This window comes from Pseudopodoces humilis, chromosome 16 (assembly GCF_049639895.1).
Source record: "Pseudopodoces humilis isolate 2021_Gansu_Grassland_sample_001 chromosome 16, ASM4963989v1, whole genome shotgun sequence".
Taxonomy (NCBI): Eukaryota; Metazoa; Chordata; class Aves; order Passeriformes; family Paridae; genus Pseudopodoces; species Pseudopodoces humilis.
This window is the reverse complement of record NC_142215.1, coordinates 2698988-2726748: the sequence shown is the minus strand read 5'-3', so window position 1 is coordinate 2726748 and position 27761 is coordinate 2698988. Positions and strand designations below refer to the sequence as shown.

The following is a 27761-nucleotide window of genomic DNA, read 5'->3' as shown; positions in this document are numbered from 1 at the left end:
AGGAACTGTATCTGACCCCAGGGACCCTGCCCAACCCTGGGAATCCTATTGGACCCTGGGGACCCCGACAGACACTGGGGGCTTTCTGATTTCAGTGATCCTCCGAATTCACAGTGTCCTACCACAGGGGTTTTGCCTGATCCCTGGTGACCTTATCTGACCCCGGTGGATCTCTCCCACCCCAAGATCCATGTCCCTCTCCGGCTATCCTGTCATCCCTGGATATCCTGGCCCACCCCATATCCCAGCCCGTAGCCGCCGTCGGACCGCAGGGACCCCGTTCATCCCCCTCCCCAGGGCTCAGCCCCATCCCGGGGGCTCCCAGCCCCACGGCGGGTGGGGGGGCCGGGGCCGGGCCAGGCGGGGGGGCCGGGCCAGGCGGCGGCGGGGCCGGGGCCGGCGGCGGGGGCACCCCCGCCTCCCCGCTGGCAGCGCCGGAGCCGCCGGAAACCCGGCGGTGCTGCTGCTGCTGCTGCTGCTGCTGCTGCTGCCGCGGCTCCGGCTCCCCGAGAAGTTGCTGCGGAGGGAGCGCGGCGGGGCCCGGGCCGGCACCCCCCGGCCCGCCCGGCATGACCGTCCTCCCGGAGCCCAGCGGGGCAGCGGGGCGGCGGCCGAGCCCCTGAGCGGGCGGCGAGGAGCCATGGAGCAAGTGAGTCCGGCCGGGAGCGGGACAGGGAGGGGGGACCCCGGGACAGGGAGGGGGGACCGTCGGGCCGGGCGGGAGAAGCGCCTGCCGCGGCAGGGGGACCGCACCGGGCACTTCGGGGTGTTTTTGGGTGGTCGCCGGCGCTGGGACATCCCGGCCCCGCTGCGCCCGGGGGACAGCGAGGGAGACCGCGGGGCGGGGTGGGGGATTCTCCATCCCCAGCAGCCCCTGGAGCGGCTCGGGCAGAGTCTCGGAAGCGCATCCCCGCAGCCCTCGGGATGTTGGACCCGGCCGGGAGGGGCTGCCGCGCTCGGCCGGCGCTGGCAGAGCCGAGCTGGTTCCACGCGTGCTCGGGCCACCCCGAGTGACTCCCGCTGGGGTGTTGTCCTACCCTGCTGGAGCCGAGCCTGGGTCAGATCGCCAGCTTGGACATGTCTGCGCACCTCCAGCCTTCCCCACTTCTGTTCTGCTCCTCCTTTCTGTCTGGGACGGGTTTAACTCAGAGAAGGGCAGTGGTGCTTCTTCTGCACACGGTTTTCATGTCCATGGGATCAGACACCCCAATAATTCATCCCTGTGAGGATTGATTAAGATGCCACAAATTTGTTAGCAAGTTAAACAGGTCGCTTTCTCCTCTCGTCTTGCCATGCAATTATTCCTGCTTCCTTTCCTTGGATGAGGTTTTGCTGGTCGTGCACAAAGAAAACTCCTAGGACGGACTGCCGGAGGACTTCAGGCTCTGTCTGGTACATGCGATCCCTGTAGCTGTGGCTTGTCTCTCCCCCTTCACATCCCCCTATTTCAGCTCCCAACATTCTGTGGCAAGAATGAAAGCTCTTTTAAAACAGCAGGGAGACAGCAAAGCAGCCCAAGTTGGTAGTGACTGAGAGTTGTTATTATCCGCTGGCATCCATGAAATTAATCCACAGCAGAGAAACTGCATCCAGCTGGCAGCCCAAGGGGCTTCGCACCTACCCCAGCACTGACTGACCATCTCCTGAGCTTCTCGTTTTTAGTGGCACATGAATCCTCCTGCCTGTAGAAGGGGTGTCAGAGGATGTTCCCCAAGTTCCACATGGATCTGAGCAGTTTGTTTCCAGTGAAACAAACTGTTCTGCTTCAGCAGGCTGGGGAGAATTGGAAGTGCTATCAGCAAGGTTTGGGAGATAACGTGGAAAGGGAGAAAAAGAGTGGATGTTGTCTCCTGGGAGTTGTTCATCAGCACCTTGGTAGAAAGGAGTGTGTGATAAGTGAGATGCTTGATTGAAATGAAGTTGATGTAACTGGCTAAGACACTTCTGTGCTCTGTGTAATTTTAAAAGCACTACCATAATTCAGCTCTTGGGGGTTTGTTTTGTTGGAAAACATGAAGACTATGTGGGTTTGTGGGCCCATAAAATACAGGGCAGGGAAGGGGAGAAAAAACTGCCTAGTTGTTAAATAAAAAGCCATCCTGTCTGATTTGTGTTCTCTGCTGAGCTGCAAAATGTGAGGCTAAACCAAGCTGAAGGAGTGGAACTGATGTTTCACTTTTAATGCCACCGTGATATAAAGTGCAAAAATGGCTCCTATGGGTTGGTTTGGGGAGCGATGCCTTTGGTGTGAGCCAGCTTGGGGATAACTTGGTTTTTCCTTTGTTTACACTGGCTCACTTGACTGATGTCAGGGGGCTTCTTCTCATGGAATTACCACAGGAACGAATCCACCCCAAGAACATCCCAGGAAGGATATCTTAATATTTCTTGTAAAATGCTCATATATAGCTGAGTTAACAACAGCAGCTCATGTTTTTGTGTCATGCTCCCATTTTAATTGTGGAATTGCAGGCAGAGAACACAGGATGGATACAATGGCCTGCTGCTGGTGCCCGTCCCTCCCCTTGCCAATTTGGGGCAGGGCTGGCATAAAAATAATCCTCAAAAATGTTAGGCACCATCTCTGAGACTTCTTGCTTTTTGCAGGAACAAACTTCCCAGTTGAATCATCTGGTTTTTTATGTCCTTGAGCTGCAGGTGAGGGATTACAGCACCTGTCCCCCCTCGAGGGATGTGCAGGGTACATGTGAGGGGGAAGCTGTTGACCCAGAGCCCAGAAGCTCAGCATCCCTATGAGTGCTGGATCTCACCCCTCACATCTGCCTTGTATCAGGGAATGGAGAAGGCAGCTCAGGTGACTCATGTGCAGTACAAGGGGCAGAGCCCTCTGCTTGTGGCTGTTGTCACCTGCTGAGACCAGCACTCTCCATCTCATTGCATCTTCCCTCACCTTCCCTCTCCTGCTCAGGTGGGGCTTGGAGTCATGGATCCTCTGTGTGGATGCTCCCAGGTGCTGGCACAACAGTAAGTCCTGTCTGGTATGGAGGAGTCCCCCATGCATGGCTCCTTTCAGGCAAGGGTTCCAACCAGGGCTCCTGAGTGATCTGGGGAACTCCAAGACAACCCTTCAATGCCAAGGAGATGTGGCAGTCTCTGAAACACTGGAGACCTAAACCATCTCTGCCCTCACTGTGCCCTATACAGAGGTGCCAACATTAGCCCAAGCTCTGCTAGGGCAGATCGTTTTTCAGCGGTAGATGTTAGGTGCCGTGTCTTCACAGGGAGTACTTTTATTTTAAAACCAGACTAGTTTTTGCTCTGCAGAGCAAAAAAAGGACATATTTACCATGTGATTTCAGCCTTTCTGCCAGGTGGGGGAAAAAACGCAGCAAAAAATCACCTGCCAAGCGAAAAAAAACCTTAACAAGTAAAAATATTTTAGCAGTTGTTGGTCAGGACTCACTTGAATAAACTCTTCATACAGCTACATCCATGCACAAGTGCTACGAGGGAGGTTAAAGTCCATGCCCAATTATCTAAAAATTACATCAAAAGGGTTCTTGATCAGGAAACCAGCAGGTCTGTATTTGTGCAGGAATTGATGTTTGCTGAAGTCGCAGATCTCAACTGAATTCGACTTCCTGGCAACCTAAAAAAGTCAAGTTAAAAAAAAACCCACCCTACACAGTCCCTCCATTTCCCGGAAAACTTTTTGATGCTCAGTCATCCTGTATTGTGGCCATTTCAGATGCAACTCAGTACAACTGAAATAACTTCTACAAAAGGCACAGAGGTTGTTACAGGTTTCAGCCCTATTTTCTTTTAGGTGAAACACTGTTTATTTAAGTTTCTTGTTCCCAGTCTGCACCTGAGCCTGCCAGCAAAGCCCAGCCCCTTCCAGATCTTAGTGGAGGTCAGAATAAATGTGGGTGCACAGGGTGTTTAAGCTGTTTTTCTTTTTATGGGTGCAAGCTCCCTCTTTGAAATAAGAGCTTACCCTGATGAAAGCTGCTGTCCAAGGGTGTGTTCAGTGGGAGTTTGGTGCAGGAAAACAGATTCGTTAGCAAGGCTCTCCTCCAAATTTTTGAAGCTCGTCCACACACACTTGCTCTGTCCTGGCTATGGGAGTGTCCAGCTCTGACTCTGTTCCATGCACTTGGGATTTTCTCATGTTATGAAACAAGATGTCTGAGCTCCAGCTGGTCCAGTTTGTGCAGTTGGGATATTTGGGGCTCTCTTGTCGCACATCCTCTTTTTGTGTGCCAGCTCTCTGCACCAGGATTGCTGCTGTTACATGTGGGGATATGGAGAAAACAGAGTCTGGGGGACAGTGGGGTCTCTGGGAAGAGGTTGGAGGATTTGGGCTTGGCCTCTCCTGACAAATCACAAGGTTGGTGAGGTGATTGTGCAAGGGGATTTGGCTCAGCCAGAGATTCCCCTTGCCTTGCTCCAGGGAAAGAGGCTTATTGAGGGGTCCATGGGGTGTGGGGAGCAGCAGAGTGCTCCAAGGGAGGGGTACAGGGATCCTGCCTTTGCAATGGCTCTTCAGTGCACTGGAGAGGAGGAAAGCTTTCATCTTTAACCTGCTGGGAACATCCCAATGTAAAGTCCTGTCCCTCATGCCATGGATTTACGCACAGGAGTTGGTGTGGGGATGGTGACCAAGCATAGATGCCTAGAAGAGAAGCTTGCAGAAGTGGCCTTGGACTGAAATACGAGTGTTGCTACTGATGCCAGCAGAATCCATTGTGCTGGGAATCCTCAGAAAGCTGGAGGAGCAACAGGGAGAGGAGGCTGCTCTTTTTCATGAGTGAGCAAGGAGTACCTCCCCAGAGAGGGAAGCAGAGCCCCTGGGGGAGCAGAGGAACAAGGTGGACTTGTTGCCCTCCCAACAGAGTCTCCAGAGATGGCTGAGATCTGTGCCCACTTCCCAGTCCTGTGGGAGCTGGTTGAGTTTTCCTCTGGAAGATGCCAGCCTCCCGTTGCGATGCGGTGGGGAGGGACCACATTTGGTGGGTGCCAAAATCTTCTCTGGGCTGGCTTTCTGATGATGGAAACTCCTTATGTCTTCTTGCAGGATACAAAGGAAGAGGTGTCAGAGAAACCAAAGTGTGCTCCAACTGCAGAGAAATATGGCTGGATTAAAAAAAGCAGCGGGGGGCTCCTAGGACTGTGGAAGGATCGTTACATCCAGCTACGGAAAACACAGCTCGTGGTCTACGAGGATGAGGTATGGTCACAGCTAATGGCCTTGAATGAGGGGCAGGAAGAAACCCCTGGGGACACATGCATGTCCCTTTTTTACTCTTCCCTCCAGGACATTCCTTTTGAGAGGGCTTCTCCAGATATTTCCAGGAAGGGTAAACTCTGTAAAAGAGATGGCAGCTGCATTTTAAATATATTATATATTATAAATATTTTAGCCACTGAATATTTTGACAGAGTCCTTGCCAAAATAAAAAAATGGGGGGGCAGGACATCCTGTGAGAAGGTGAACGGAGCAAAGCTTGGGGCGGAAGCAGGATATGTGCAATGAGGTTTTGGCTTTTGAAGGATAAAAGTGATTGCAGAAGGCTGACTTTCCACCTGCCACTTGAGGGAATGGCAGGCAACCCTGCAGCTGTTTGGCACCCCTCAAGTAGCCCAAATTGTTGCCAGCCAGACTCTTCAGGGTTTCTTTTAGCCACTGAAGGATGCAGAGTGAGATTGTGAGTGCTTGCTGTCCTCCTTAAGCACAGACAGTCTGGATTTGGCTCATCTTTTCCCTTTACTTGAGCCAGTTCTGAGCGAAGGACCCCTGGGAGTCTTGTCCTGGACTTCCCTAGATAAACTGCATGCTTTAAGTTCATGGCCATACTTAGAGCTGCTTCCAAACAAATGAGGAATAAGAGCCAAGCCGAATCTGTCCTGCATTTTCAGGCGAGAAGAATGAAAAGTGCAGGGCTGGTCCTGCCAGGATGCAAAGGTGGCTTTGTCCTGAGCCAAGCCCTCGTTCCTGGGCTGAAGCAGCTTCTGTAAGAGCAGAGTTTGCCCCAAAAATTAGAAATTACAGTGCAGAGCACAAGCTACAACCAAGAGAGGTTTGAGATGAGGGGTGGGTTGGTCTGAGCCCTGCAGTGGCTTGTGTGTGCAGCAGGGTGGGGGACTGTGGTCTGCCCAAGGACCACGTGCCTATGAGGTGAGGTGTCTGGCCCAAGAGGATCTGGGTCATGTGTGGGCATCAGGACGATATAAAAGCAAAACCATGTAAAGCTTCATGTACAGTGTGTCAAGGGAAGAAGAATGGGGAAATGTTTCAGCAGCTGCATTGCTGCTGTGGTTTCAGGAACAGCAGGACTGACAGTGAGTTCAGTTCTCTTTTTTGAAAACATACTCTTGCCTAATAAAGATGATTTGTTATAAGCAATTTAGGTTAAAGGGTACTACCTCTTCCCTTATGCTGAACACTCCTGCTCTTCCCAAATCCCAAAGCTTTCTGGTGTCATTTGTTCTTAGCTGTGAAATGTCATGAAGAGTGCAAGAATAATGACAGGAGCAGTCAATGTCAGGTGATGAGCAGTTCAGAAGGCAGGAAAAGCAAGGGGGGGGTTCTCTTACCCAGAGGGATGCAGCCTGGTCCTGCAAACTGTTGACTCTCTGTAGTTCATTTCCCAGTGCCCTGGACACCTGTTGACTCCAGCTGAAGCTTCAGGAACTTGAAGATTCAAAATCTATAAGCATGATGTAGGTTTTTTTAAAAAAAAACAAGATACATGGAGGCTCTCATTACCACAAGGGAAAAGGAGGCTTTTAAAGTAAGATTAATTTTCACAGACATACAGAAGAAGGAAAAATCCCAATCATTTAAAGGGTTATTTTATTATCTCAACAAGGAAAATGGCATTTGTAACAACCAGGCATAATGTTTTCTGGTAGCCTGCGGATTGTGGTAACATCCTGTAATAAATTGCATCTGTAAGCTGCAGTAGCTGCAAGGTCCCATTATTGTAAATAAGGGATCATGTTAATATCTATAGGCTATTAAACTGGCTTACAGTGAAGTCAAATGTCTTAGGAGAGGAAATTGCTGCAAAATTATCTGGTAGCACAATAGGATAACATGTGATTGTGCAGACTTACTACAGGGAAACCAAAGGAAATGGCAATTTTCTGCACTCAGGAGGGGTCTTGTTGCAGCAGAATTGAGGCAGTTCACGTTTATTACTGTATTTATCTTCCTTTAATGTGAGTCAGGGCAGTGTGGCTGTCTCTATCTTACAAATGGGGAACTAAGTTTTTGAGATGGGAAGGGTTGATAGCTGAGCTGAGTCTGTGGTGCAGTGTGCTACGGTGGTTTGCATTTCTGGAGTTCAAGGTGCCATTTTTCCCACTGGACCTTCTCCACATATCTGCTCTGTGTGACCCTGGAGAGGGACACAGCATTCCAGACCATCCTCAGGCCAAAACATTTACAAATGGGATTGTTCAGTGCTTGCTGAAAAAGAAAGGAGATAAAACCTCAGGCAACAGGAATAAAAGGCATCTCTCCATAAGTATCCTAAAATAGACTTATGTGGGTTAAACGGGGGGGGGTGGTGGTCAGCTTCCATGTGGGCAGGCAGGTTTGGAGGCTGAGCATTTCAGCTGGTCTGAGCCCATCAGATTTCCAGGAACTGAGTAGTGCCTGAGAGTCAGTGTGCTTTTCTCAGTCCCTCCCATGTCGAGCCCTTCACAGAAAAGGTGCTAATGTTGCCTTTAGCATTTGTTTCTTAAGCAGGCCATCTTGCTCATGCAGTTGCATGAGCCTGGCTGCACTTGTAGCTGAGGTTTAGGTGCAAAACAAGAGCAGAGGGGAGAGCCAACACGAGATACAGAAAAGAACATTGTACAGTGTTACTGGAAAGTACAGTCTGAGCAGCACACAAATACCATATATCATCATCAGTAGCGATCTCCAGGAATGTTCTCCTGACATGCCCTGGGAACGTGTTTCCCAAGCTGCATCTGCTAGTCAGGCTTTGGGTTTGGTTTAAAGCAGAGCCACCTCCTGAAGGCGAGTGGCAAATGACTATTGTGTTACCTGGAACAGATGGGATGAAACTCATCCCACACAGCTTCAGGTTTCTTTCAGTGGATGGAGAATGAAGGGAGATGGATTTCTTGTTCTCTGCTGAGCCTCCATCTACAGCACCCTCTGTACCCTCACCTAAATGAAGATGCAGTTAAGCAACTTTTTGTTTGTATGTTACATACCCAAATGTCAGGAAAGGAGGCACTGATGCAAGTACAGGGTGCTCAGATCCCAAGAAACTGCTGTGCAGGTCTGTACAGAACCAAGCAGGTTATTTTCTAGTGGGGTTTCTTGTCTTCTTGTCTCTGCATATTCTTGTGACAATAAAAACCATACAGAGAGTGTCTGAAGACCAGGCAATTCTGTGTAGGGTGACTAGACAGATCAGCGTCATTGCTTCATGGATTAGAAAGCATCGGCCTTGAGTTTGGATTTTTTTACCCCCTAAACAGTGCAGCTAGTGCTTAGAACTGTTTTCTTGTTGTTTAAGGGTTTCTTTGTAAGTGTATTATATATAGGGAAAAATCCTACTAGATTCTAGAGACCAGAGGATCCACTTGGCACTCAATGGTTGGACACTTAACACCTGCATTTTGTCCCTGGTAAAGTTATAGCAAGGTATGCCCAAATTTGTTAACATTTTGAGAGCCTAAAATAGAGAAAAAAATTATTATTTCAGGTCTAGACATTTAAACTGAATGGAAGGGCTCAGCCCCTGAGTGTGTGTCAGTGAGAAGGTTTTTGCTGGGAATTACACCTTCATATAAATAAAAATTTCAGGTCTTTCCCCCCCACCTTTTTATAAACTTTTCATTAAGGAAATTGTTTGCCAAGTGTGATTCTTTGGTTAAGCACATGCATTAGTATGTCCAGGTGTTCAGTAGCTTTCTTCCTAAGGGCCAAACCAACAGACACAGATATGTTTGTCACAGGATCTGCTCCATGAAGAGTTAATACAATAGTTTTTCTGCATTAAATCATGAATGTAAGGGTTCTTTACCAGGATTGAGCTTCTCCAGAACATGTGTCAGGGCAGGAGTCTGGAAGTGACCTTGTCTCTGCATGGTGCTGAGTGTCCTCCAGGTCCCAGGAGGCTGAAGGGATCTGGGGACCTGCATCAGGGTCAGGTCTTTCGTTCTTTATCTTAGCAGTGCAGGAGAGACATAAAGGATCTCTTTGTGACCCAGGTAGGCTCACAGAGAGGGGATGGCTGCTTGCCAAGGGTAAAACATAGACAAAAGCCCCATTCTGGTGCTCCCTGAACTCAGATGCTTTTCCTTTGCCTCATACATGGATTTTTCTATTTCTCTGGCTGCTTTCTTTCCTGCTTTCCCTGAAGAGGATAACTCACTTGACAAGTTCAGGTCCCTGAGATGAAGGAGCCATAACTTGAACAATCAAGGTGTCTCTGGGAGACAGCATCCTGCCTGTCCCCATCCTCTCTGCCTTTGTTCCCTGGCTGGGTCACACTCCCCAAAGCCTCCCCAGGGAGAAGACAGGCGTCTGGAAGGCAAGAGGCAATCTCACAGCAAAACCACATCCCTCCACCCTGCCAAGTCCCCTCGTTCCCCAGCTTGGTGTTCCACAGCCCTTAGGAAATGGAGCACAGCTTGCACGAGATCAGAGGAAGAGTTCCTGTCCAAGAGGCAGGAAGGATGGCATGGACGAGGAGTGTGACAGGGGCTCTGCTGGGGACAGAGCAGCTTTTGAGAGCAGGGAGGGTGGGCAGGAGGCTTGGGGCTGCTGTCTGCTCAGATCCTGAGCCCAGGGAAGGAGCTGGGAGCTGCACCGGCCGTGCAGCAGGGCTGTAACGTGGGCGGTCTTCCTCCGAAGGCCAGGATGAGATCACCCATCCCCGAGGCATGTATTCCTGACCTCACCCTTCTCTGTCATTTGTTGGCCGCGGAGAGGTTATTATTTCCATCCCTGTCCTTTTGCAGTGACATTGCGATACCAGGATTGCAGCAGGAGCCTTCAAAGGGCCCGGTAGCGTCAGCAGGATTTTATCGGCTGGGTTTTAGGTTTGGGCAGGATTAATCTCCTCCTCCTAGTATGCATTTTCCCAGTTCACATTCACCTACTCAGTGTTAAATGAAATAAACAGTAATGTCATTAAAATAATAAACCTAAATTAGATCCAGACGTCCCTCGGTGGCTCAGGACTTGCTCTGTGTACTGGCATCAGCTCTGCTGGGCCCCATCCCCAGATAGGAGGGTTAAAAAAACTGAAACGGAGGCTGAGTTCTGCACAGCAACTTAAATGTCAAGTGGTAAAGGGAGGAAATTCCCTGCAGCCCACTTCCCTCTGAACTCTCCATTCCCTGCCTCCAGCCACGCAGCAGCTTCCTGGCTACGACATGTTTCCTCATCCCACTCCCCCTTCTCCGCTACAGGAATTGCTAAATACAAACTCATACGGGCACAAGGAGCTGCCCTGGGAGCAGAGCTGGAGCTGCGGGTGGTTATGCCCAGCGATTTAAATTCAGGATGGTACTGGAGAGGTTCATGAGCCATGCTGACTGAAGCACTTCACTGGCAAGAACTGCTCTGAGATTCTCACTGCTCATTTGTGCTTAGCAAAAGGGAGCTTTGGTCTCTGCTGGGCTACTGAGACATGAAGAATATTATCTGCCCAGTGTTACGCTGCGATTCCTATTAGGGATGGTGCTCTGCAGCTGAACCAAGCCACGCACCACGTGTGGAATTTTAGTTATGTTACTGGGAGAAATGAGCCAAGATCGTGGCCGGCAGTCATCAGTGGAGATACTCCAGAGATAAATATTCCCCACTGAGATGCTGGCCCAGACGGTTTTGCTGGCTGTACAGGGCTGTATTTCCAATCCTAAGTGTTTTGACAGCTCAGAGCGTGGCTGCAAGAGGACTGTGTCCATCACAAGTGGCTCCTGCTGACCTTTGTGATGTGAGGTCCAGTCTGCCCCAGTTCAGTGTGGCAGCAGGGCTCCTCTCTTATCCCTGCTCTGGCTCAGGCTTCCTGAGGGGGCTACTTGGTCCATTGTGATGCTTGTGTCACCTTCCCTGTGAAAAAACAGAATCACATCTTCTCCTTTCATTGTGGGATGGAGGTAGTGTCACTTCTGGCTGCAGATCCCTGGATGAGGCCAACAGCAATAGCAGAAGCTGGTGTTTCTGTCCCCAACCTGTTATTTGCTCAGCCACTGTGGACCACTAGGCCTGTAGCTTAAAGACCAGGGTATTTTCTTAATGAGATGCCAGCCTGATTTATGGGGCTTTCTGTCTGCATGCAGGTTATTTTTAAGGCAGAAGAGCTTTTAGACAGTTGCAGAGGGAAGAAATGCAGAATTTGATGGTCTATGATTGATTTCAATGCCTTCTATTCATAATAATGTTTCATTCCCTCTCTGCAGGATGAACAGAAGTGCATAGAAACGGTGGAACTGGAGAGTTATGACAAGTGCCAGGAGCTGCGTGCACTACTAAAAAGGAAAAATCGTTTCATTTTAATCCGCTCCCCGGGTAAGAAGGTAGGATTGCCTTTCTCATCACCCTCGAGTCTGCTAACTCCAAAGTGAGTTCCAGCCAGCTGTGCCCAGAGCAGATGAAAAGCTGAGACTGAGCTCCTTGGCAGCTGTGAGAAATGACCTGTAGCTGTGAAGGGTCTGCAGTGTGCAAGAAGGAAAGCCACTCTCATGTAGATTTCTTTCTTGTGTGGGAAAAGGGTCTTCCTGTGGCTCACCTTTTTACTCTTGATTTTTTTCCTGCCTCAGCATTTTCTTTCTTGCAGTACTCCCTAAGAAGGGGAGAATGATCATTCCCTATGGTTCCTCCATGTCCTCTGAGTACCCGTAGATGCTGCAGCTTTGCCCAAGTTCCAGTGAAATCAAGAATTCCAATCCATGTACTGAGACAGTTCTGGACTTTGAACCATTGATCTGAGAAACTCCAGTGCAAAGTTACTTACAGCCAAACAGTTCCTAGGAGAAAAGATTTATTTTGCAGAATTCATGAAACCCTACATCTGTAGCTTCCTGCACAGCATCTGGTTAGATCCAGAAGCTACAAACCAGGCTGGCATTGCAAAGAGACTATACATCCATCTGAGCACTGGGTGTATGCAAGGACATCCTCCTTTACTTCCTATCTGTATTCATCATCACTATACATCTCTGGATGTTCTCCTTAGCTCCTACTTGCATGCTATCCATGTCAGCATCTTTATGGGCTAGAATTCTTCATTGTTGCTTTGGGGTATCACACTTTGCCTTCTAATTTCAATACAATTTTTTTTGGCCTCAGAGTTCTTACTAAATCTCCCCATGCAAATCTGAGAAGTTTTGGGGGACAAAACACATTCATTTCCATAGAACATGAACAGGAAAAAATACCAACTTGCTGTATTCCCCCATCTCCATTTTGTTTAAATAAATGGAGATTGTTTAGTCCTTGTTGTCAGTGTTGCTTATTCTTTCACTCCAGTCACTTAGTGTTTATTCGTATAATAAGACCCCAACTGAGTTCAGAGCACCATTGTGCTAAACTTCATTCAAAACAACAAAACAAGGACTGTCCTGCCCCAAAACCCTGGGTTAGTGAGCTCCAGCAGAGCACTGGAGCCCAGAACACATTAGGAAGGAATTCTTCCCTGCAAGCATGGTGAGGCCCCTGGTACAGGGTGCCCACAGAAGCTGTGGCTGCCCTGTCCCTGGAAGTGTCCAAGGCCAGGTTGGACAGGGCTTGGAGCAACCTGAGGTAGTGGAAGGTATCTCTGCCCATGGCAGGAGAGCGGGAACTAGATGTTTTTTGAGGTCTCTTTCAACCCAAATGATTCTAGGATTCTGTGATCCTAAGTGTACACCTATTCCCAGGGAGGCAAATAATACCCTGTGTGCTCAGAGATGGGCAGCACAATAGGAGCAGGTATTATCTGCAGGTACGTTACTGAGAGAGAATTGTGTAATACCTGCATATATCTCTGCACTGCTCCATGAATCAATACAGGGTGTAAGACCTGTTCCTAAACCTTTCATTTCTTGCTATGAGAAAAATATGCCCAAACTGTGCCCAAAAGGGTAACTTCATCCTTTTGGCATGCTGGCAAGTTTACAGCTACCCTGTTTTTCATGCCACTGATTCAGTGGAGACCTAGATAGAGGCTACTTTTTATAAGGCTCTTTTGGAGAAAGGAAGGGCTTTTATAAATGAAAAGTTCCCTGTTTGTAGCTCCCCTCCCGCCCCTCTTTTGGCTGGGAATCTGGTGAGGGTGTTGACACACAACATACTTTGGCAGATGCTAGCACAGGCTTCAATTAGAAGGCCAACGTACACAACTGTCCTTCTTCTGTTTTGAAATCGCAGCTGTGGTGATATATATCAGTTAAACATTTTCCATTTGGGAGGCTTGCTGCCATCCACAGTTTAAAATCACCCTGTGTGCCAGCTTGCCAAGCCCTGCCACATCTTGCTAGGCTTTTTTTCTTTTCACCCTCTCTTCTGAGCATAATGCTGAAGAACAAGTTGGAGGGACTTAGGAACAAGCTAGGAAAGGCCATTTCTGTTCCAATGCACAAGTCTTGAATATGGGGAGCCCAGTTAAGTTGTAGGGGAATCTCAGTTTAACTTTTGGATGGGATATTTTTGAGCAGAGATGAATCAGTCAGTTAAAACTACTAGGCAGCTGAAGTTGCACCTGAATAAATAAGCTGTCCTGCTAAACACTGGTCATTGATGAATGTACCCCAGATTCTGCTTGGCCTGTTCACAAAGATGACATTTTTGTTAAGCTGTGACAATATGAGCATGTCACACGCCTGCACTGGTATGGAACTGAAAGAAAGCACTACCCCCTGAGCTTTAATTCTTCAGTGAAGGAAGCTGGCAGTGTGCAAAAGCCCCATTTTTCTTAGAAATCTCAAATGCTTCATTCCATCCACAGCAATTAAGTGAAAACTTTTGGATGCAGAGAGCTGGGCTTCTAAGAAAGGTCAGCAGCCTTGACCCAGAGACTTTAAAATGTAACTACTCAAAATGCAAAAAAGCAATGTAAATGATGCTTGGTGTAAACTCTGAAAATTACCAAGATTGGCACAAGTCTGGTGTTCAGTGGATCTGAAAAGCTTCTGCTGCAGGGAAGTATTAATATTGGGAAGAGGATGGTAGTAAGGAAAGAGTCCACCAGCAAGTCCTGCAGCTCCCCAGGCATCCTCACACCTGTGGTCAGGGATGGAAACTTCCATTGCTTATTTTTCCCTCCATGAATTTTTGAGGTACCTGGAACTGCCTTCACCGTGGGCCCAGCCTGGGCAGTGAGGCTTGGGGGAGTCTGCTCCTGGGGTCTGCCAATCTGGCAGAGATGCTGCATTGTTCCCGGGGACGATGTGGCTCTTGGCTCAGCTACAGAAAACCATCAGAATCCTCTGACAATCATCTCATAGAAACATGGAATGGTTTGGGTTGAAAGAGACATTGAAGATCACCTAGTTCAACCTCTCTGTCATAGTCAGGGAGTCCCTTGTCTTCTCCTTTCCCCTTCATGATATAACCTGAAAAAGTCATGTAGAAGAAGGCAAGAAATGACCCCTCATCTGGCAGATAGATTCTGCTGCAGTCATGGTAGTTTAAGATGTTACTGACCCAGCTCTGCTCCAGCTTATGCTGGAGGTGACCACCCTGTACCAAAAGTCAGCAAAAGGGAACACATCTCCCCCAGCATTTCACAGGCAATTCACAGTCCAGTTTAGCTTGGCCCCACCAGGCTTTACACTGAAACAGATAAGGACCAAGCACAGGTTTGTGTCACCTGTGTCTGCAGCAGATCTGCTCAGCAAAGAAGTGTTGGTAACAGTCTTAAACTGCAGCTACACAGCTGTCCAGAGCTTGTCTGGTAAATCACTTAGCACAGGTACAGCAGACTGACCCCAGGAACACTTCTCTTTCCTGGACAGCAGGCTCAGCTGTCACTGCCATCAGACTGTCAGTGCTGGAGAAGACTGATGTCTCAGGGAGGACAGGGAGCAATGGGGGAGCCAGTGCCCGCTGCCGTCACGGACAGTGAGCCGTGTGGGAGCTCTTGTTGCCTGACATCTCAGCAGTGATTCAGCAGGAGCTGACCGGCTGTGCTGTGCTCTGAGTAACTGTCAGTAAATTGTGTAGCCTGCATTCATGGCTTACAATGGTCACTAGGTTTGGCCATGACAGCTTTTCCTGGCACACCAGCCTGTTGTTTATGGCGTGACTCAGTCTCAGCTGGCTTAGCAAGAAGGAGTGCAAATGTGTTACCCTGCCCGCTGCCCTCTCATGTTGGTGTCACTGACTCTGCCTTATTCCTGCTGGAGAGCAGGCTCTGCTTAATGCTTTGTAGGAAATATCCATCTTTAGATACATCTGCTGGTATGTGTAAATATTCAATATGAGTAAAGATACAAGAGAAATTAATTTGTTCCTTGCTTGTTGAGAGCCTGGGAATCTCAGAGTACTGTGCAGAGTCCCAGTGACAGGCAGGACTGAGACCACATTCTTCCTGCCTCTCCTCTGCAGCTTCCTGCTTTACAGAGAGCTCTCATCCCGGTTTGGATGAGCGTCCTCTCCCCAGTGCCCTGGCTGAGGACAGGAGCCACAGATGGATGCAGACAGACCAGGGACTGCAAGGCAGCAAAGAGGCTGTGGCTGGCAGCAGCCTGAGCATGAGCCTCGGAGCTCCAGCAGCCTGACTCTGGGTGTCTGTGGGTGTGTTATAAAGAGAGAAAAAATTTCTAAGATACCTGGGCACTGGGAGGAACCTGTCCCTCTGTGTCATAGCCCCGGGGAGCTGTGAAAGCAGGGAGCAGGGCTGCAGCAACACGAGGCTGCCACTGCCCCATGGGTCCCACTGTGCTGCTCATTCTCCCTCACCCAACTCCCTTCTGCTGCCACCATCATTCCCTTTCTCTCACCATCCACTGGATCTGCATTTGATGCCAGAGGGACGTCTCAGCTTCTCATTAATGAGGAACCACCCCCTGAGGTTTGCTCTGCTCTGCCACAGAGTTGCTGACACCAGTGCTTAGTCACAGTCTGGGAGGCTTTATTTGGAATGAGGCACAGAAAGTGGCATTGGAAGAGGAAGCTTGAAGTGAGGGAGGAATCCTTCCCCTGAACAACATGTACGGAGATTTCTAAACCCTGGTGCAGGCTGCCAGGTCTTTGCCAGGCAGTGCAGCAGCTCAGCCGCTCACAAGTAGAGCTTTCTCATAAGCTTTTATAATCACAAAGCTTTGGGGCAAAATCGTTTCCAAACAAAAAAAGTTTTTAAGCACACACAAAACCAGGCCAGTTTGGACTAAAACAAAATCTGGCCATCGCTCTGTTTTGGAGCCTTGCCTTCCCTTACATTCCCTGGTTAGAGTGGCCCTTCTGCATCCCAGACAAAGGGCTCTTTTTCCAGAGGGCTGTGGGTCAGGCCCTAACCTCCCCTCTGAATTCTCAGGAAGGCATGTGGTCCCGTCACCTTACGTGCAAACTGATGGAATAAAGAATCTTTCCACAGATTACTCCTTAACTCCCTGCTTGCCATACTGTTGTGAGTGTCTGGCACTTGGCAGCTGTGATGTAAATCCAAGGCATTGACACGAGAAATAAATACAGAAAGGAAGAACATTTTGTTTCTAACAGCAAGAGTGGGTGTAAGGAGATCAGGCTTTAGTTCTGCAGAATTTCTGATGGTCCCTTCAGAAGTTGCTGAGACACAGAACAGTTGTGCTTTGTTGTGCCATGAACAGGGAGCTGCTAAGAACACTCGACTGTCAGTCACCATTAGCTTTGTCCCCTCATTTAATATAGTCCCTGTTTTATATAGACACTGCTGTGAGTTTGGAATGTGGGGCCTCATTTACAAAAAGGCTGAGGCTACAACTGCTCTTAAAGGCAATGGGAAAGTGCAGAGTACCTACAGGATGTAAAATACCCCAAAAAACCCCCATAAGGCTGTGTTTTGAACAAGCCTCTCTGTACCTTCTGCACCTGTAAGAGGTGAATAATTTCAGTTGCTTTGAAAAGGAATTTCTGAAGCCCCCCAGATACTGTAGTGATAAATAGGAAAGAAAAAAAAGACTGTCATGGGAATCAGTAATTCTGTTTTCAGGGCAGGGCTGGAGCAGAGTGAAATCAATAAGACATATTGACCCAGGAGGATAAAACACATGATGGAATAACTCACTAAGAAGTGCCACCCTGTTTTTAGGTACAGTGCTAGGAGGAACACACACAGCAGGCTGACATCCCTACAGCCCAGAAACAGTGGGAGTGTCTAAGTGCTTCATTTTGCAATGTTGCTGATGTCCTTTAGCACAGGAGTATTCTCCTGTGTGCAGTGTGGATTAGGGCACCACATGGAGCTGTTTGGATCCCAGCTGGTCTGCCATGGAGCCACCTGTAAAGTGAAGATGATATTTCTCTCACCTGAAGTGTACTCTGGGGCAAAGCTGCCTAATACTGCTGAGGTGCTCAGAGAAAACAGCAGTGAATTAAAGAACTCGCTGCCTATTGTCCCTGCTGTGGGCAAGAAGAGATTGGAAACACTGAGCAAAGCCATGGGGCTGTCCTGGAGGAAGGGAAGAGTTGTCTGGCTGGAGGACAGGCCATACAATCACCCATTCTCCCTCCTTATTTGTGACCCATACTTCTTGCCAGTTCCCTCTTATATGGCCAGCTCTTCCCTTCCTCTTCAGGCAGTTCTTCAGACCCCAGAGAATGTCTGTCTGCAGTGTTCATTGCTGGTTTTCATTTGCAAATAGAAAAAGATAGGGTGAATTTTGCACTTATATTGCTCTTATGCCTCATCATATCTGTGCCCAGCTGGGTAAGTGTTAGAGCAGGCAATGTCAGTGCCCCACACTCCTGTATCAGTTCTGTTCTGCAGAGCCAGAGGAACAGGGAAGCAGGCAGAGCCCACTGCATGCAGCCTTCCCATTCCTTGTATTCTGGGGGAAGTGGGAGATAAAGTATTTTACTCCACCAGCCAGTATGACTTGGACTTTCAGTCTGACTCTGTGGTGTGTGACCATTTGCTGTACAACTCAATGATGCTCCAAGAGTTATTCCAGGTGTTTTGCAGAAGGAAGAAACTTACTTTTTATACTACTTTAGTAGTTACCAAAATAAAACTACAACAAAAAACTGTCCAGCATAACAAAATCCTGTTCATGGGAGCTATGCCAAGGCACAAAGGAATCTGTAGTTTAAACACAGGCTAGAACTGGATGTTATATAGAAACTGAAGTGATTCAGAGGTACCTCTGGTCCTGACAAGGAAGGCTCAGGCAAAAATTCTCTCTCTGCTCTTGCAGGTTCACGATATCAAATTTCAAGCTCCAACTTTGGAAGAAAAGGAATCGTGGATAAAAGCTCTTAATGAAGGGATCAACAGAGGCAAAAACAAAGTATTTGATGAGGTAAGAGAAACAGTTTTCAAACTCCTGTGTTTCTGTGTCTGTTCTCATCCATGGCTCCTTTAGCTAAAAGCAGAACTTGCCTGAACTCCTGTTCTCCCCATCCTTCCTGCATGTCAGCCATTGTCTAAGAAAAGAGAAAGGTGGTGTGCAAGGTAGGGCAGGTTCCTTCCCTTCAGAGCTTGGGATCAGAGGATTTCTGGGAGTCCCCCTCTCCCAATGAAAGCGGCTGGTGGAGAGAAGCAGCTACAACACTGAGTTGTGTAGAGCTGGGATGCAGCCTGGAGGGACTCATCCTCCCCACACTGCTATGATCATCAGCACCAAGCAGCCTGGAAATGGAGGTACTTAGTTAGGATATAGCCCAGTCTTAGGGATTGGAAAAGTCTGAAGTGACTCAGTCCAGCAGCTATTCCGCCTGCAGTCTGGAGAAAAGTCTGGTGGAAAGTTACTCCATGGCCCTGGCCAAACCTGCCTGCCTCTCAGCTAGCCCCAGCACACCTGCACTTTCAAATTCTACTCCCATCCTGCTGCACAGAGGAGAGGATGAAAATTGCACAACCTAGAGCCTGTTTAACCTTGCCCTGCTCCCTCTTAGTTTGTAAATCAGCCCTGAGCTAAACCAAAGGAGCAGCATCTCTTCTGCAGTTCTTTCAGTAACTGAAAGGAAATGAACAAAACCACCACCATGGGAATGACACAGGGGAAAACGAGCAGGGTAAGGAGGGACAAAGCAATCAGCAAGTTCTGTTTAGCAGAGGAAACTAAAGCAATGAGTAAAAGTTTTGAGAAAAGGGATAACTGGTGTAGATACAGTGCTAGAGGTGTAAACTCTGAGAGGTTGGGCTTTGCTTTTATTCAGCAGAGGGCAAAAGCTTATGGGTACAGTCGGCAGTGAACTCTGCACACTCTTCAGCAGCACAGCAAGGTGGGATCTCAGATCACCTCCCTGCCCTGTGGGTTATCCTCCTTACAGAGCAAGCCAGCCTCTAATTCTCAGTCATTCCAATAAGGATCAAAGCTCAGATTTGAAGTGTTTCCACACAGGCCAGGCACAGACTAATGGGTCAAGCCCTCAGCTGGCTTGGATTATCTGTTGTACCCTGAAGGAACTGTAAAAACCACTCTGCCATACCACCCATTTTTCTCTTTAAATCCCTATTTCACCCTTGCCAGCTTTCCTATTGTACAAACTTGTGGTACCAAGGACACACAGAAGTTTCAGTGTCCCTGGTCACTGCTGCTGCCCCTCCATGGGGAGCAGACTCCAGCCCTTGGCCGTCACAGTGTGGGTGGATGGTCATAGAGCCAGGACAGAGAAATACCTGTCAGGGCACTGGGACCTCCCTCTTTAGGAGTGTGAGGCAGTGGATTTCTCATCTGATTCCAGGAAATAAATTTGTTAATTCAGCTGGAGCTGCAATTAATCCAGGTCACTGCTCACACCTTCTCCTCAGCATCCTGCAGTCATTAGAGCTGTGGAAGGGAAGAGCTGTAACAAAGTGCTGCTGATACAGTTCACAGTCAGGTCACAGTTATTAATGAGCTTTCACCTCTAAGATGGAAACAGCAGTTTTGGTGCTGTGTTCTGCCACATGCAGGAGCTGGTCCAAGCACAGGGTGCAGTGAGGACAAAGCTCCTTATGTCCTTTTTTCCCTGCCTCTTAGGTGGAGAGAAGTTTAGCCATTGCAAACCTTGAGACCTTAAATATCCATCACATACACGCAAGGCTTTGCAGGCAGGCTGTAATTGAGCTCTGAGATAAAGACTAGAGGTGAAATATTCTCCAAATGCTTCAACATTTCATGTGTGACAGTGACAACTTTATAGACATATCTTGAGAAATTAATTACTCTCTTCCTTTTTTTGTTTCCCTTGTCTTCCCCCCTGTTAAAGGTGAAAGTAGACGAGAGCCTTTCCCTGGACCATGTGACTCGGGACAGGGTGAAGGTGTCCCATGGACGTCGGCCACCCACAAGAAGTCACCTGAAGGAGGTAAGTGCACCCTGTTGGAGTGAGCCATCCCACCAGCTGGCATCACCGAGAGCTGCTCCTTCCACTCAGGTACCAAACCCCAGGGGAAACCCCAGGTATGCACAGCCCAGAGAAAGCTAACAAGGGAAACAACTTCCTGCAGGAAAGACTGTGCTAGCACCTCTCTAATGAAGCCCCAAGTTCCCATAGATCTCTATCTGCTGCAACATGTTACCATATATTTAGCTTTTCATAACTCATAAGCTGCCTCACCATCTGGTCAGAGCCATTAGAGTTTCATTTTCATCAGAAGAGACAGGAGCTCCTATAGTTATTTCCAAAGATGTTATAATTTTGTAGCCACAGTGGTCTAAAGGTAGAAGAACTGCATGGTGCATGGGGAGAAGCTGTATTTTTATTAAGCTAACTGGAGAAAGCAGACAAGCTTTCAAGCTTACAAGCCCTTCCCTAGGTCTGAAACAGAATACATTATTCTCCCAGGCAGTTTTATAGACTAACCTGTCTACTTTTAACTGATTTTCTGGGTCTGTCTCTTAAAAAAAAAAAAAAAGAAAAATAAAAAAGGAAAAAAGAAAAAAACCAAACTTGCATTTCATTTCCAGGGGAGAGGTTCTTACTAATGTTTGATTCCTGTGATTTATGAAAAAGTTTCTACAGACAGATTGATATTTTAGCAGAGCATTAATCGCAAGCAAGGAAGGTTTTTAAATCAAACCTTCTTTCTTCAGACTTCCAAGACTCTGACTTATGTGCCTGCACAACACTCAGATGACCCTTGTGCAGAAAATTAGATACCTTGAGACTTTTTACTTTGCATAGAAATGGAGGGAGAGTGTCTCTCCCAGAGAAATGCATGAGAATGAATCATAGATTCCCATCCTCCAGAAAACCGCAGAAGAAAACATGACAAAAGTCACAGCAACAATGAAGTGTGGATTCTCTTGCCTAATATGGATTCAGTAAGGTGGGGACCTCTTCCCTAGGCACTAAAAACATCTCTCTTCCCTGCTCAGGTCACTATTTTCACAAGATACCTCCGAGGTTAATACCTCTAAGACTTCTCACCCTCAGCCAAAATCAGGGGAAACTGGCTTACAAATTTAGCAGCAGGAATGAGGGGACAGAGCCTGCAGAAAGATGTGTATCATGGCTGCTGGCTGCAGATTCATGAAGGAAATGGTATGAACATGGATGTTCAGTGTTACAAGCAGGCCAGGTGAGGATGAGTCAGGGCCAAGCTGCCAGCATGCAGCTTGCCTCTGTTTCTCTGATGGGCTGGAAAGGCAAAGAGAGGCTTTAACTAAATTTTTTGCAGTGCAGGAGCCTGGCCCTGGCTGTAGCTATGCCTTCGTGTGGTTTTGGGTTCTCTCACACAGGAACTGTCACCGCAGTTCTCCCTGTGGGGCACTGAGTTTACACTCTGCAATGTCTTTGCTAAGTCCATCCTTTTTAGGAAAACCTCCCTGCTAGTGAGATTTACACACAGACTTGTGTCTGAAGGAAGTTTAACCAGCTGAGGCTTGGCCCTGGTCAGGCCAGGATGACATTAGGTTGGAGGAACCAAGCAGAAGGCAACAGGACTACAATCCCATGCCAAGTGATCTAAAGATTGACTTGGTTTATGGCAAGCTCAAAAGCAGAAAAGGGAGCCTTTGGGGAGGCATGTTGTAAATGAAGGGGGTAGAGGGGTCCCACTACCCACAGGACAAAGAATAAAAGGCAGAGCTTAACACTAGTGCCCATAGGAAAACCAAGAAATTAGGTTATTGTGGAACAGGCTTTAAGATGTTTCTTTCAAAGGAAGTAGTAGAATAAGTTCTGTGCTTTTCTTAGAATCAAGGGGCGTTTTGGGTTGGAAGGGACCTTAAAAATCATCTGTGAGGGCAAAGAACCTTTCACTAAACCAGGTTACTCAGAGCCCCTTCCAGCCTGGCCTTGAACACTCCCAGGATGGGGAGTCCACAGCCTCTCTGGGTAACCTGTGCCAGGGCCTCACCACCCTTATAGTGAATTATATTAGTTCTTCTGAATAGTTAATCTAAACCTGTCCTCTTTCAGCCTAAGGCCATTGCTCCTGTTCTATCACTCCATGGCCTTGTGAAAAATCCCTCTCCAGCTCTCTCAGAAGCGCCCTTTAGGCACTGGAAGGGGCTTTAAGGTCTCCCTGAAGCCTTCCCTTCTCCTGGCTTAACAGCCCCAACTCTTTCAGCTTGAAGCAGCAACCCCTTGCTTGCTGTGCTGGTTGTGAGGGTTTTGCACTTTAACTTGAAGTTAAAGGATGAAACACAGGATCAGTGATGATACTGAAAACTTTCTCTCTTGTTTTTCAGGCTGCCAAGTGTACATCAGATGGTATCCTGCGATTAGATCTGGATATAGTAGACAATGGATCACCAACCTTTGATTCCACTATTAGTGAAAGTGACAATGAACCACCTCAAAAAGAAACTCCAAAGCCCCCTATGCCACCTACAAAACCCACTGGCTCAAAAGAAAACCAGGAGGCAGAAAACAATGTCCCTGACCAGGAATATAAAAAACCTCTGTCTCCTCCACTGCCTCCAGATAAGAATCTTAAGGAAGGCATCATATCAAAGGACAGCGTAAATGCCAAGGAAGAGAACTCTCTAAGTGCAGAGGAGAATGTGGAAGAATCCCAAGCACCAAGTGAGGAGAACAAGGAGAACCTCGTTGAGGTCAGCAACAGGGTTATATCAAAAGCTCCAATTCCACCTCCTAAAAGTGTGCCAGACAAACTGAAAGTAGCTTGGGACCAACCAACCATTGAACCTAAAAAGACAGAAGACTTGGAATCATCAGGAGATGATGGCAAAGACAACCTGGCTGAGATTGCTGCTGCAGATGTTTCAAAGCCTCCTGTTCCTCCTAAGGTTTTGCCAGAGAAAATGCTTGCCACAGTGAACTCCAGCCATGGTGACCTGGAAGCTGGGGACTGGGAAAAGCAGGAGTCTGGCAGCTCCAAGCCCCCAGTGAATGGGATCACAGCCAGCGAGGTAGCAGAGTTCACATCCCTGACAGCTGAAACAGAAGAAGGAAATGGGAGGACCGCAGCTGAGAAGGAACAGCAAACTTCAGCAGAAGAGACAGAGACTTCCTTAGCTACAGAAACAGACCATGAGAGTGTAAAATCAACTATTGAGAAGAAAGATTCTACAGAAAACACTTCAGGTCTCAAACTTCGCTGTTCTTCTCTGGGAGACTTGCTCTCTGATTCCAAAAATAAACGGAGAGCACTTCCAGGCCAAGGTTTCCCAAAGGATTCCCATCAATGCTTAGCTAAAATGGAGGAGAAAGTTGCTAATGAAAGGGAAAAAGCAGAAAAGCTTCTGCAGAAGGTTTTACGTGAAGGGTTGGAACAGGCCCAGGAGGGGAATGGACCCCCAGTGATGGCAGAGACGTTGCTCAATGAGGCAGTAGAACAGCTTCGGCAAGCTTCACAAGTTTTGCAAGAAATTAAAGGTCTTGGAGAACTGAAAAAAGAAGGAACACAGAAACAGAAAGAAAAGCAAAAGGATCTAGTGACTCTTTATAGGAGAAGTGCTCCCTGACACACTCTGCAAAGACTTCTTTCCCAAAATCAAAGCTAAACATTTGCATTTACGATTTGTACCATTGCTAGGCCAGTGTTTAAAGATGGTGTTTTGCTGTGCACACACCATGTTTGTGGGACAGAATTGAGCTTTCAGTTATAGCATCTTTCTTTCTTCATGTTGTACATACCAGTCTGGTTCTAATCCTCTTAGCACAGCAGAAGGTTACAGGACAGTGAACAGTTTTAAAAATGTGAATGCTCTTTAAGGATTCTGTCCAAAGTCCTTTGAATGGATCAGGCCTTAAAACTCACTGATAATCAGACCAAGCCAGATTTTTTGAAAGGAGAAGAATAGCTATTCTAGCAAAAGCCCCTGTCTCTCTGTATTTACAGACAAGCAAATACCAGATTACACTGGCACTTATCTGGTTTTCCCAGTTAAATCATTTAAGGATAAATGTAGTCAGTGTTTATTTGCTTGCTGGCATTCCCAGACCACCTGGCCCAGTGACACCTAGGAATGTAAAGATAAACGATTTAATCTTCTCCAAAGATACTCATAAAACCACATCCTCAGTTAAAAAGTGACCTCACACAGAGGCAAACCAAACTGGCCAATTCCTGACTCCAAGCAGAGTCCCTGATGTGGAGCAGCTGTATGAAGGCACTTTGAGGCTGGCTCTGCAGCGCTTTAGGTGTGCTAAGCACTGCATCAGTGAACACAAGTCTCAAAGCATCATTGCCAGGCAAGTATGGATTGTTCCTCTTTCATTAATAGGGAAATTGAGATTACATTTGGCCTTTGAAAGTGTCTTCTACCAGGACAGCACATTCATTACTGAGGACTGTACCTATCTGATTACTCTGAATCCCCTCAGTGTTGTTAGGAACAAATAGCCAGGCATTTGGACAACTTGTGTCCAGGAGATCACCAGGAGCTTCCTAGGAGAGCTGTCACAAAGAAGCTTTGGGGATGTGTGTTCCATTAGTGTTGTCTTGGATGTAACTGACAGGAGCATGCACATCAGGCAGTGGGTCTGGATGAGATCCCCCTTCTCCACCTGCTGTGTCCTGGCCAGCTGGAGAGCCATGGTTTGGCCCAGATCTCTCTGATTTACACACATGGAGGGAAAGGCATTTTGCACACAAAACTTTGGGGCTGGTCCCAACGACTTAAGTATATGAAAATAAAAATGCATTGCTACAGAAGGGTGTAAGCATGGCATTGCAGAAGGCTCCAGCAGAATTCCCACAGCTTCCCTGTCCACCTGCTAGGAGCAGCTACAGTTCCTGTGGTCTTTAGTGGTTACAGCAGTGGCAAAATCATGTCTTTGCACTGCTGCTGTATCCTCTCTTCTGTTCTCAATAGTGGCTTTGAGGAGAGTTGTGTGACATCCCAGAGGGCTTCTCCTTTTCTTGAGCCAAGCTCTGGAAACATGGAAAATGGCAATCTCCCTAGTCTGGTTTTAAAGACTAGGCTACCTGAAGTCTTTTCTCTCATTTGCCAGCACTTTGTTCTTGGCTCATCCATTTCTTTTTCTTCTAATTTCCGAGGTCCCACAAGTCTGCAGGGGGCTGCAAACACCACCTGCACAGTAGTAAAGTTTCATCTGAGCCTCCTCTTAGGCTAGACATAGGTACTTCAGGTCTGAGCACAGAAAGGTTGGCTTTGGGCTTCCAAGTACCCTGGTTTCCACCATCTGGAGCCAACAAGACAGCAACCATAACTGATGCTTTTGCCTCTTTTGATTAAATTAGCCTTGGTTTTGGTAGTGAGTCCTCCTCTCAAGACAGCCATAGATGTTGTGTGGGAGTTCACTTGTTATTTTGTCACATGGAAAGTTCTACATGGTCAAACACTCAGGGCTCAGGTGCTTTGCTTTGAGAAGTTTCCAATGTCCTAAGCCCACCCCAAGGTACACAGCCTGGAGCACACTCTGGACCTGTGCCATTTGCTGCTGTGGGTTCAATGTGAACTATGGGTCATATTCACCTTTCCAGACACACTTAGGACAAGGGCTAAGAACACAGACAATATTCAGTGCCTATCTGCTATCTAAATGTATTTTTCTGCATGTGCACTTTTGTTTACCGAACACTGTGTGGTATGAATGTGAGCTGTCAGCACCTGGTGTGCACTGGAAGTCGAGAGACATCAGCTCCAGAGAGCAGGCAGGCTTTTGCAAGATGCAGTTCTAAAACAATAATAGATGGGGGAAAACCCAGTTCACACTAACAGGAGTATACACAAACCAAGGCAAACTCTGGCTACAGATTCATATCCCAAAGCTGAAGCCAATCCTAAACTTCAGGACAGGCAAATCAAAGCCTGGCACTGAAATCCAGGAGAATGACAACAGCTTATGGGGTAGCTCAGCCCCCTAATTTATACATGAATGTTTTTGCTTTCCCCAGTGTTTTCTTGTGGTGGTGTGTTCTGTGGATACTTGTCTGGCAAAGTGCTGGTGAAAATACCCAGACATCCCCCTCTGTTACAGCCAAACCTACAGGATGTGCTTATATTTACTGTATATTTTTATATTATACTCAATATTTTAATGAATAAATGTCTGACATTTTACTGAATAGCCATCAGTAGGAATCCTAACAGATAAATACCCTCTGCCTGTTAGGAAATGGGCAAATTAAATAATTTTACAACCTACAGCTAATTACTGTATATGCTGTACTAACAGATCTTACTAGATTTGTATTATGTCTTGTAAATAGATATAACTTAAGTGGAATCTCTGTATTACCCAGTAACTTTACTGCTGCAAATGCTATGTTAGAGACTCTTGGTTTTAACTGTTTTTTCTAATAGGTTTAGCAGTTTCATCCTAAAACATCCAGCCTTCTATGGCAACTCCCACCTTCAGCGTACATCCTGCCACCATGCACTTTTTTTTTTAATCTTCCTTTAAACATGCATTTAAATTTGCATCTAATTCCTGGCTGAGGGGATTTTGTGCCTGAAAACTCTCTGGGCTTGGAGTGTTGGAGTGTGAGTCTTGTTTTGGGCTGTGCCACCAGTTTACATGTCTGTGACAGGAAGGAAACGAGTTTGCAAGTGAGCAAGTGTGGATGACGATCTGAAAAGCAGCTGCTGCAGCCCGTGGAAAGGCAGCACTTTGTCTCCTCCTTGTAAAGAGCTTTGAGATTTGGCAATAAAACCTCCTTTTAAAAATCTGCTGTTTCAGAGCCATTTTGTCTTAAAGTGGAGTAGGGAAGTGCCACCAGAAGCAGCACATTAAGGCTTTCTCTGGAGAAGGGAATGCTGCACAGGCAGTGGTCAGGCTGAGGTGAGCTTGGTGCTGTGCTAACCACAGACAGGAGGAAGGAGAAACGCTGGGGCTGCAGCTAGCACAGAGCTGGAGCTGCTGCTGTGCACAGGGCAGTTCCTGACTCATCCCTGCCTGCCAGCTTGGCTGCCCTGGCCAGAAAGCATGGCTGAGGCCAGGATTTCCTTCTGGAAAGCAGTGGGAAGCATAACCTCACCAAGTTCAGTCTCCAGCAGAGTTGGCTGGGCTGCTCTTAACGCCTTCATGTGGACTCACTGGTGTCTACAGAATGTGGAGCCCACTCAGCGCTTGTTCCCTTGGTGGTGAGCAACAACAGAGCCTTTTTTCTCTACCCAGATGCCAGGAAGCTGCAGCAAGAGAAGGGAAGGGGGTGGTATCTCAGTGACTGCTTACCCTCTGCAACAGCAGGTCAGAAATTGGTCAAAAGTAGGTAAGAAGTTAAGATTCAAAAGTTATAAGGAAGCAGGGTAGATTGCAAGTGTACATGCCATCCTGTTGC

At 47.6% G+C, this 27761-nt stretch overlaps 1 protein-coding gene across 1 annotated transcript; it reads left to right on the top strand.

Moving 5' to 3' along the window:
- Positions 1-448: 448 nt before the first annotated feature.
- PLEKHO2 (pleckstrin homology domain containing O2) lies at positions 449-27147 on the top strand. Its single transcript, XM_014251308.2, has 6 exons — positions 449-649; positions 5039-5191; positions 11398-11514; positions 18310-18414; positions 20309-20407; positions 22738-27147. Exons 1-6 carry the CDS (start codon positions 641-643, stop codon positions 23974-23976), a joined length of 1722 nt encoding a protein of 573 aa, XP_014106783.2. The 5' UTR covers positions 449-640; the 3' UTR covers positions 23977-27147.
- The last annotated feature ends 614 nt before the right edge of the window (positions 27148-27761 follow it).

Coding starts and splice junctions, on each gene's coding strand:
- PLEKHO2 (XM_014251308.2), top strand. Junction 5,192..11,397: donor TCGTGGTCTACGAGGATGAG/GTATGGTCACAG, acceptor CCCTCTCTGCAG/GATGAACAGAAGTGCATAGA. Junction 11,515..18,309: donor TCCGCTCCCCGGGTAAGAAG/GTAGGATTGCCT, acceptor CTGCTCTTGCAG/GTTCACGATATCAAATTTCA.